General features: G+C 33.5%; 1 protein-coding gene across 1 annotated transcript in view; it reads right to left on the bottom strand.

Annotated features, from left to right (window-relative positions):
- Positions 1 to 12,500, bottom strand: part of LOC106868317 (carbonic anhydrase-related protein 10-like) — a 636,113-nt gene that overhangs the window by 244,274 nt on the left and 379,339 nt on the right. The window contains exon 2 of the mRNA XM_089359237.1: positions 10,656 to 10,706. Within this exon, the coding sequence (XP_089215363.1) occupies positions 10,656 to 10,706 (51 nt within the window). The remainder of the gene's footprint in view (positions 1 to 10,655; positions 10,707 to 12,500) is intronic.

Genomic DNA, 12,500 nt, shown 5'->3' with positions numbered 1-12,500 from the left:
ATGTCTAACTTAATAGCACCACCTGATAGGATTAGCTAAATCGTTTTTAAGTCAAGTTCTGTGGTATCATGATCCATTTGTGTAGGGAGTTCTTGTTGAGTGAGCTGTCTTCAGGTGTAGGTGGCTTATCTGGTATTCCCTGAAGAAATTTGTCCATATTCCGTTTAAATGTAATAGGATGCTTTTCCTCTTTGATCTGTTTTGGGACAATGTTAAACAGGGCAGCGCCTGTTGAGGAAAGGAAATTGTGTTGCAGTGTATTTATGTGTTGTGTGTGTGTATATATATATTATAAATGAAAGACGGAAGATGGAATATACGAGATCTTTTATTAATCACGGTAATTGTTTCGATACATCTAGCTTCGATCCCTTACGGGTGGGATACTTACCAACTGCTTCATGTGCATCAGACGGTGCAGATGTGTCTCATCGGGTGATAAATGGAGACAACTCGTTCAAATTACATTTCCGCAATGTATCTTCTCATTTCGTAGAAAGAAAAGGCAGCAAAACGATGGAAATATCTTCATTTATATAAAAGATCAAAAGTAAAATCACCGATGCAAAACAGAAAGGAACACGCAATACAGCGAGAAAAGTATTAAAAATAACTATTAACAGATGTGGATGTATAAACGCCCTCGCGCAAGCTGCATGGCGCGTGTACACTCGCTCATACAAGCATTCGGGAAAATGTAAGCATATGTACATGTGTGGTTTGGTGCACACACGATCAGAAAGTGAGTGAAATAGCTACTTGGTGTTTATAAGAACGGGAAAGTTAAAGCTAAACTTATTTCATCCAGTTACCGAAAATCATGCTTGTATGAGCGAGTGTACACGCACCGCACACACACACACACACACACACACACACACACACATGCGCGAGTGCGTGTACCTATCTGCGTGAAGTAGCATTCACATTCGAATAGATATGCGCACACTCGTTTTCAAATATACATACACAGATACATATATGCATATAAATACATGTGTGCATATATATATATATATATATATATATATATATATATATATGCACACCCACACAGATGTATATATGCAGCTATAGACTATATATACATCGACCAAGATGGGATTTCACATAAGTTCTTATTTTACATATAAAATCTTTGGCATTTTTTACTTTTGTGTCGTTCTTCGCCCATGATATTCCTACTTTTTCTCCCAAGTGCAATTTTATTGATGTTTTCCACTAAACACAGAATATACATTAAAACATTCCCATTAGTGTCATTCCACCTTTTACAACACTCCTTATAGAAGCCATTCCAAGACAATATTGGAAGTAATTTCAAAACAAAGCGATCAGAAATATCTATTCTTCAGCGGTCGTTCATTTCTATGATAAGGTCACCTGACCTGGAAACGTAGATGAAGTAGACCTACATAATGCCACATGAACGCACCACCAAGAAAATAGATATTTGATGCATACATGAATACAAATATTACAAAGATATTTCCGCAATATCCGATAAAATTATGTATATTTAATAATAAATAATAGAAACACAGGAAAGCAAACTATTTTTAAACTCATGCACAAACACACACACACTCACAAATACATACGCACACATTTATATATATATATATATATATATATATATATATATATATATATATATATATATATATATATATATATATATGCACACACACACACACATATATGCATATACATAGATATATGCATATATATATATATATATATATATATATATATATATATATTTATATTTATATATATATATCTTTTCAGGATTAAATAGGCAACAAACGAAAATTATGACATATGTGTATATATATATATATATATATATATATATATATATATATATATATATATATAATCAACGTATATATAAATATTTATATATACGTATATATATATATATATATATATATATATATATGTGTGTGTTTGTGTTATAGATATATATATATGGGAGTGTGTGTGTATATAAGATATATATATATATATAAGTATACAAACAATATACAGTCAGTATATACATCTATCCGTGCATCCACGGATGTATGTATGTATGTATGTATGTATGTATGTATGTATGTATGTATCTATTTATCCATCTATCTATCCTTATACATATTTCAGTCTGTATGTGTGTGTGCATCTCAACGTATGTGCATGTGTGCGTGTTTGGGTGTTTCTGCATACACTTGTATTCATGAAATGAAAGATAATCAAATTTACAAATCATTTATTGCATTTTTTCCTTCGTGGGAAGGAATACTGCGTTTACCTGCGCGCGCGCATGTGTATGAGCGTGTGTGTCTGTAGATATTTGTAGGCGAGTGCATACACTTATTCATGTGTATATATTTGTCCGTGTATTTGCCCGACCGATTTCCTCGTATCTGAGTTAATATATGTGCACTGTATGCAGAAATAAATTGTGTCCCATGAAAATCAGCTTTACAATTATTATATTTGTAGGCGCAGGAGTGGTCGTGTGGTAAGTAGCTTGCTTACCAACCACATGATTCTGGGTTCAGTCCCACTACATGGCACCTTCTATTATATCCTCGGGCCGACCAAAGCCCTATCACTGGATTTGGTAGACGGAAACTGAAAGAAGCCGGTCGTATATATGTATATATATATATATATATATATATATATACATATATATATATATATATATGTATATGTATATGTTTGTGTTTGTCAGCCCCCACCAACATTGCTTGACGATCGTCACTGGCGTGTTTACGTCCCCGTCAGCTAGCGGTTCGGCAAGAGAGATCGTTAGAATAAGTACTAGGTTTACAAAGAATAAGTCCTGGGGTCCATTTACTCGACTGAAGGTGGTGCTCCAGCATGGCTGCAGTCAAATGACTGAAAGAAATAAATGAATAAAAGAACTCCAGCAATTCTTTTAAAGACGTCCAAAGAGAAATCAGCTTTATTTTTTTTGTTTTTTTGTTTTCTATTTTAATTTGAATATATTTTCTATGAATTTAATTTCAACCTGTTGATTACAAGACAGGAGGTAAAGGTGAGTATTCACGGTAAAAATCTGACTGGCAAGATGTGTCTTTTATGTTGTATAAACGGAGAAGCTCATAATCAAATTTCTTATTTTCCTGTTAGGTTGTTGACGTTAGCTCAGATCGTCAGAACTAATCGTTTTAGCTTCGTTTGTGTGCTTTGCGCATGTGATGATGATGGTGAGGAAGTGTAATGGTGAATTGTGTCCGTTTATGTGTGAGAGAAGGTGTTTGTGATGGTTCATATTTTTGGAAAGTTCATTGTGTGTCTCTTCATGTGCGTTTTACATCTACATCGATGAATGAATGTGTGTGTGTGTATGTGTGTGAGTGTGTGTGCATGTGTACGTATGTATGCAAACATGCATTTATGTCTTCAATTTTGCATATATGTTGTACAAATTCGCATACATACATACACAGACATATATATATAAATACATCTTCATAAATATGTATATATATATATATATATCAATAATTTTTTTTTTGAGAATGAGATAAAAAACCAAGGCTGTGAAGATTTCAGAACGTTTATAAATAGAAGGTCTTACAGCTATTTCCTGGATATTTATTATATCTCTTCATCGGAGACGGTGTGAGAAAATAGTTAAGCAATAGTTAATTTAGATAAGATACAAAATAGAGAGTGAAGTGGAGGAATGAAAATAGAGTGAGATATGCAGAGATATTGCATTTGTAGATCCATTATTTAGGCAGAACTATATATATATATATATATATATATATATATATATATATATATATATAATATTTAGCATGTATTAAAGTGTATGGGCTATTTACGGAGTGCTCATAGATAGCCAATGCGAAAAAATAGAGTAGAGAAAATTGAAAACGCAAATCCAGTCAAACAGATTCCGGAATGGATGAATGAAAATATTCAAAGTATTTGAGTCATACCTTTTTATACATATCAACATAAATCATGTATGTATAGGCGAAAAGAATATATATATATATGTAAGAGACAAAAGTGAACGTACGCCGTTATGTTTTTTATACATAAAAAAATACAAAAATGGGACAAGAACGCAAAACACCCAAACAGACGATACAAAGAAAACAAGGACGGGTCATTCGGAGTTTTCTATCCTCAGTCGAGTTTCAGATTATCATTTCGGCTGTGTATATATAGATATGTATTTATGAATACACACACACACACATATGTTGTCTTGACGTCCTTGATAATACATTTCTGTGGCTGTCATATCTCTGTCTGTCTGTTTACCTGTCTGTCTGTTTACCTATCTGTCTGTTTACCTGTCTGTCTGTTTACCTGTCTGTCTGTTTACCTGTCTGTCAACTCATTTCTAGATAGATAGATAGATAAATATATAAATTATCTATCTATCTATCTATCTATCTATCTATCTATGCATCTTTCTATCTAACTATCTATCTATCAGTGTGTGTTTTGACACACACTGCCACACAAGTATATATATATATATATATATATATATATATATATATATATATATATATATATATATATATATATATATATATATATATATGTATATATATATATATATATATATATATATACATATATATATATATGTATATATATATATATATACATATATATATATGTATATATATATGTGTATATATATATGTGTGTGTGTGTGTGTGTGTGTGTGTGTGTGTGTGTGTTTATGTGTGTGTGTATGCGTGCCTGAAATATGCTGATAAATCTCGTTATATATCTATTTACTATATTATCAAAGTAATTCTCATTCTACTTCCATCATTCTCCCCCTCTTCCCAGCCCTGTTTATATCTCCTTCCTTTTATCTCACAGTCATACAATTATCTTTCTTTTTTCTTTTACAGTTTCACCCAATTTTTACCGATATAAAATCATTTTCTTTATCGAATTTTTGTCTGGATATTTTTTGTGACCTTATCATTAAGGTTAGCAAAGAACTAAATTAAATATATTGGTACAAGGAAAATATACTGTTGGCATTTCTGATCTAAATAGACTTATAATCTGTTCTTTCTATTACCCTCACATAACTTGCAACTCCCAATTCATAATTTCGCTTCTAGTTAACCTCATAGTTCATGTGGCTGTATGGTAAAAAGCTCGCTTGCCAACCACATGGTTCCAGCTCCAATCCCACTGCATACATATATATATGTATATATATATTCGCCATGATAGATCGCTGACCACTACATTTATATTTTTTCTCTCCTTGTTTCTTTCTGGGTTCCTTTCAGTTGAAGAGCGTAGGCTCGAAACGTTAAAGACTTTCCCTAATCCCGAGCGTTATACTAATACATTTGTTGTTTACACCACCTGTCTTCGTCTGTTGTTTTTTTTCGTAAATTCTCTCATATATATATATATATATATATATATATATATATATACACACACGGGCGCGCGCGCGCGTATTGGGTTGTCCGGAAAGTTCGTGCCGGTTTATAGTAGCTTACCTTTCGACTAATTTGCCATGAAACCACCTCAATTCTGGGAAGAGAGTATTTTCAAGTTAAAGGAAAGATGGAGACACATTGTGCAACAAAATGGTTCATATTTGGTTGGTAAAAAAATGTAATGGCAAGTATTTATTCACCTTTTTCTTTCCTTTAAAAATCGGCACGAACTTTCCGGTTAACCTAATATTTGTGCGTACGTATTTGTGTGTTTGTGTTTCTCCCCCCACCAACGCTTGACAGTCAATGTTGGTGTATTGACGTCCACGTAACTTAGCGGTTCGGCAAAATAGACCGATAGAGTAAGTACTAAGAATACTAAGAACTAAGTACAAAGAATAAGTCCTGGGGTCAATTTGTTCGATTAAGGCGGTGCCGTAGCATGGCCGCAGTCAAATAAGTGATACAAATAAAAGAATATATATTGGCTAAACTGGCAATATGACCATCCCCAAGTACAACAACAAATATATATATATATATATATATATATATATATATATATATATATATATACGAGGGTGGTACCTAAAAAAACCCTGAATGTGACAATGCTATTTTCTTCACATAGTTTACATGTTTACACTTTTATCACCTTGAAATTGTTCTCAATTTGACGCAATGCTAGGTCACATTCGACGAGGCGTAAGACAAGGCCTAGGATCAATTTGTACGAGGATTAAGACAAGGACTAGGATGAATTTGTTCAATTAAATCCTTCGAGTTTGTACTCCAGCATGGCCGCATCCAATGACTGAGACGAAAAAGAATATTACTGGATAGGAAATAATTTTCAGTTAACAGAAGATACAGCTCTTGTATTCAGCAGATATCTTTCCTCATCTAAGCAAGTGAAATATTCGCAATCTGACAAATCATTCCGTAATATATTTTAGCTTGCAAAGCAGCGAGCTAGCAGAATCGTTAGCACACCAGGCGAAAAGCTTAGCGGAATTTATTCTGCCGCTACGTTCTGAGTTCAAATTCCACCGAGGTTGACTTTGCCTTTCATCCTTTCGGGGTCGATTAAATAAGTAGCAGTTACGCACTGGGGGTCGATGTAAGCGACTTAATCCCTTTGTCTGTCCTTGTTTGTCCCCTCTATGTTTAGTCCCTTGTGGGCAATGAAGAAATAAATATATTTTAGATTGTGCAGTGACATTCGGAAGATGCATGGTCTTGTGTGATTGTGATACATTCCAAATTTGGCGAAAATGAATAAAATGTTAAATTTGGAAGGAAATGTCTATCATTTGTGTAATAAAACCTGAGTTTCAAGGCAAGTATTAGCTGTTGACGTAGTAACACTTAACAATTGAAATGTAAATGATGGCGGACTTGTGAATTTATTATCCATTAACGTAACTTATGTCGTGATTTCTCGTTCAAGAAGATTTCAGACCAATAAAATCAATACAGGTCCTTTGCCAAGAAGTATTTGAGCGTATTAATTGACTATTTGGCAGTTTCGTAAAACAAAGTTTTCGTTCTACAGGAGATATTTGTTATTTTTTATGCATATTTTAATTTCACGAGAGCAATCTGCAAATGCTTCGCTAAATGTGTGACCAGAAGATAACCAAGTTTGTTGAGTATAAAATTATATGTTCATTGCTGACCAAACGTGGACTATGATATCGCGGCAGCTATGTTACAGGCTTCCATTATAATGTTCCTGTTTCCTGGGAGCTATATCATACCAATCCATATTTCAGGTAACTTAATGGCTGCTTTACATTTCTTCTGCTGTACAAGTTGTCATACGACAATCTGAAATAGGAAAGCGTTCCTCTTGATCATTTACTGAACCAAAATAGCTGCGTTAGATAAGATTCCATTAATGGTGTTTGAAAAGTTAGAAAGCTAGTTCCTTTTTATTCTCAGTGTTTTGAGAGGCCTATACTAGGTTAAATAACTTGTGGTATACAACGAAGAATTATTTATAGAATCTCCAAGAATTTTCAAAGAAATTACAATGGAAGTCTAACATATATATGCTTATGCGGGCGTGTTTGTGTGCATAACCAAAATGGCGTTTAGACCTGACACTTGCCTTGGGTAAGCTCAACACTTGAACCAGCCTGCTTACTAGTGCTAAGTTCAACTGACGAAAATCATGCGTCTTAAGAGGAGCCAGCTGTTTTGGAATTGATTATGAAATTCTCTTAGTGAATTCACTTCTTTGATAGCAACAGGGACACAATTTTTGCCTGAGTTGATAGCAAAGTAATACATTTAACTTACTTGGTACATTTTGAGTCAGATGATGTATATAAAAACACATTTGCTTCGTCAACAGGTGGAGTATCAGTGTTTAAGTTGTTTGCAGGTGTTAATATATTAAATTAATTTCACTTGTCGAGTCTCACGTTGCTTTGAGAGTCAGATTTACTCTATTACTTCAGACTTCTCCAGTTTGATATCCATAATAAAAATATGCCTTAAAGACTACATTTTAATTGTTTTTTTCTGAAATCACGAAGTGAACATCTGTCCACGATTTCTCTGGTTGGGTCAAAATTATAAATTCCTTTGAGAATTGATTCGCTCTATTCTGGCATATTCCGATTTATTCCAGTCTGTTTGCCATTTATTGTAGTTCTCTATAAATTCTTCTAAGTTGCCTTACTTGGAAATGTTTGACGTTTTAATCGATTGTCACTCCTAAGTGAAAAGCCGGGCGTTTTGTTGGAATCGTGGATGTAAAAGGAAATAATGGGAGGGGTGTCATCATTGTGCAAGAACTATTTAGTTTAAGACTTAATTTCAAACCATATAAGGAAAACATTTGACGTCAGGAGTTGAATGCTTTACAGCCACATACATACATACATACATACATACATACATACATACATACATACATACATACATACATACATACATACATATATATATATATATATATATATATATATACGTGCGTGCGTACATAGATGGATACATACATACGCAATTGCGTACTAGCGTACATACATACACACATATAAACATACACATGTACATACATACATACATACATATATGCATACATACACATGTACGTGCGTACATACATACATGTACACATTCACACACAGACATGTGGAAACTTATGAATGGATAGAGACAAATATAGAAAGGTAAGTCCGTGTAGTTAAGAATCCTGCTTTGTAATCACATGGTTTCGGGTTCAATTCCATTGCGCGGTATCTTGGGCAAGTTTCTTCTATACCGCCGGGACTACAAATGCATTGTGAGTGAATAATTTAGTAGTCCAAAAGTGTGTGGAAAGCCGTTGTACACACACATACACACATACACACACATACACACATACACACACATACACACATACACACACATACACACATACACACACATACACACATACACACACATACACACATACACACACATACACACATACACACACATACACACACATCAATAGATAGATGTGTAAGTGTGTATGCTTGTATGTGCGTATATGCGTACATGCACATGTGTGTGCGCGCGCGCCACCATCGCTTGACAAACTCGCAACTTAGCCATTCGGCAAAAGCGTCCGAGAGAATAAATACCAGGCTTAAAAAATAAGAACCGGTGTCACTTCCTTGACCAAATTCTGAAGTCGATGCCCCAGCACGGTGTTAGGGTGCCTCAATCACCATTTTAAATATCCGACCTTCTCATGTTATGTTTATTAAGTTAGGAAATGGTGGAATTCATATATATATATATATATATATAATAAATCTATAATATGGTTTTAAAATTCTGTTTCCGAAAATATGAAATTCTTTCTAAGTTTTAAATAAATATATTAAACTATATAATAATTCTAAGTAATAAGAAAAGTTTTCCTCGTTTCATTCTGTTTGTAAAAGAAATTCGATTATCTTCAAGTTATGTGGTTATATTCAAGCGTAACAGGAAATGCTAATTATCTGCTAGTCCATCTGTCTGACTGTATGTCTATCTATCTATTTATCTATCTGTCTGTGAATGTCTATCATTATATTTTCGATATTTCTGATAAGTTTTGGTCAGTGGTGACCCAGGCCACATGATTAATGAGTATTAAATTTACATTTAGTTTCCAATGTCTATTCAACCAGGATTATTGCTTTGAGAAGCATTTCTTACTCTCTTTGCGTGGTTTGTTAATTACTTGGAGTAGGAAAATTCTTAAGACGTTTTATAAAGTTTTCCGCTAATTTCGCGATATTTTCAAGAAGGCAGTGCAGGTTCAAATAAACACATAAAACTTAATTCTTGGTCGGAATTTGTCACTCTACAAGAACATTTCTGAAATATATTAGAGCAACTCTAACACGTGGCATAAACAAATCATTTTTCGCACTGCGTGTGTGCAAATATATATATATATATCCATCTCCCTCTCTCTCTCTCTCTCTCTCTCTCTCTCTCTCTCTCTCTCTCTCTCTCTCTCTCTCTCTCTCTCTCTCTCTCTCTCTCTCCCCCTCTCTCTCTCTCTCTCTATCTATCTATTCGTGTGTATGTATGTGCGAGTGTGTGTCTGTATAAGTGTGTTTGTGTGTGTGTGTTTGTGTGTGTACTAAGACAAAAAGTGGAAAATTTGTTATTTTTAATTCCATGTATCTTGTTTCATTATAGGATAGAAATTTCCAATATATACATATAGAAACAATATATCGGATCTCGTATCTGTAATTCATGAGATGAGTCCAAATGCGGGGTTATAATTCCAACTATACACTGTTCATATACATATATATATATCTTTAAAATTTAAAAATAGGATAAAATCTTTATAAGAATTTATCAGGTAATCAGCGTGAAAAACTTCATAAGGGAAATTTTTAAAATTATTTTGACACATTAAATTTAAATGAGGTAGTGCGTTCTTAAATGGTTTACAAACATCTTCCATGCTGCATATATATATATATATATATATATATATGGCAGCCTATCTGCCTGTCTGTCAGTCTGTCTGTCAGTCTGCCTGTCTGTCTGTCCCTTCCTGTCAATCTTTCTATATCTATGTATGGATGGAGTTTGTACATCCCTACCTAGTTGGGTAATTACGTGTTCGCTAACAACCCTTCGTTAAGGATGTCGTTCATAAATTTCTCATAAATCGATATGGTTAAGGCTACTACATACCTGATATACCTTCATAACCCCACCAGTCTGACCAGGTTTGGGCACCTTCCACTGAAATCACAGAGAAGAAAAAGAAAAAGGAACCAAGTTAGTATTGCACAGTAATTTAAAGGTGATAGATACATAATTATATAACTGTCAATCAAACAATCTGACTACACATTGCTAATCCTCTCTCAATTTCTGGTCTTATATGTATGCATATATACACAACTACTTATACACACTGTTACAGACACAGGCAATATATGTATGTATATATATATATATATATATATATATATATATATATATATATATATATATATATATATATATATATATATATATATCAAACTAAGCAACAAGGATGTAATATCCAGATGTAATACAGTACGATCGTTTCATGCAACTCCATTTAATTGAACAATGTGATCATTTCAAAAGACTTTTGAAATATAACCCCAAATGTAATTGGTAGAACAATATACATGCTCAATCTCATGCGGACGTCTCGTGTATAGTTCTGCAAATTATATTGCTATGATAATCACACTGATGAGTTACAGACATTTACGTAAGTAATTACGTAAGTAATTACGTAAGTGGTAACAACGAAACCGGGTGTGTGATTAATCTTTATATTTTGTATCTTTTCATTTCTCTTGCTCGCTTACGTCTCTGGCGTTTGCTGAATTTTATTCAAAACAATCTTTACTTAGTCGTCAGACCATATGTGGTCTTCTAGCATAATGCATGTCCACTTAGTGGTCATCCCTCTTATATGTATGTAATATATATATGTATATATATATATATATATATATATATATCTATATACATACATAACCGGTAGTTGTACTTCAATATGCGCATGGTTTAGAGTAGAGCGTTAGTAAAATCCAGAGAATGGCCTAGTTTATAGGAGACACGTAAGCCCCTTCATTATCTAATAACAATTTCTTATTTCTTTACTGCCCACAAGGGGCTACACACAGAGGGGACAAACAAGGACATACAAACGGATTAAGTCGATTATATGGACCCCAGTATATAACTGGTACTTATCTTAATCGACCCCGAAAGGATGAAAGGCAAAGTCGACCTCGGCGGAATTTGAACTCAGAACGTAGCGGCAGACGAAATACTGCTAAGCATTTCGCCCGGCGTGCTATCGTTTCTGCCAGCTCGCCGCCTTATAACAATTTCTGCTATAATAAGCAGTACTGAGTCGTTGGCTAACTTCCTATACCTTCCTGGTAACCACTTGAAATGATGTGTAGACTTATATCCAAAAGTGTGTATATATATATATATATATATATATATATATATATATATATATATATATATATATATTGAATGATACAGTTATAAAGACTCACATACAAGACTTCAAGATCCTTCTTTGATGATGCGATGATTGCTTCACATCTTCAACTGTCGCAAGTCAATTATGTAGGTCTTTATAAATTCAAAAGACACTAAACATAACCTTCTACTTCCAACGATATTGAGCCATCTACATCTTTTGTTGTCGCACGCAATTATGTATGTATATATATATGTTTACACATACATGAAGGCGCACAATTTCTTTTCGATATATATATATATATATATATATATATATATATATATATATATATATATATATATATATATATATATATATATATATATGTATATATATGTTTGTATCTCCCGGTGTTGCTCACAAGTACACATCCCTACACACATATATCCACGTATATAAAGAGCTTTATGAAGCTATAGTATTCTGATCCGCTAGTCCTTTGTGACTCTGCAGACGTATGTATCATTATATACATATGTTCGTAACCTTATCTGTGTCTACATCTGTGT

Source organism: Octopus bimaculoides, chromosome 11 (genome assembly GCF_046866305.1).
Source record: "Octopus bimaculoides isolate indiv1 chromosome 11, ASM4686630v1, whole genome shotgun sequence".
In the NCBI taxonomy this organism is placed as follows: Eukaryota; Metazoa; Mollusca; class Cephalopoda; order Octopoda; family Octopodidae; genus Octopus; species Octopus bimaculoides.
Note: the sequence above shows the minus strand (reverse complement) of the source record. Positions and strands in the feature narration are given on the sequence as shown.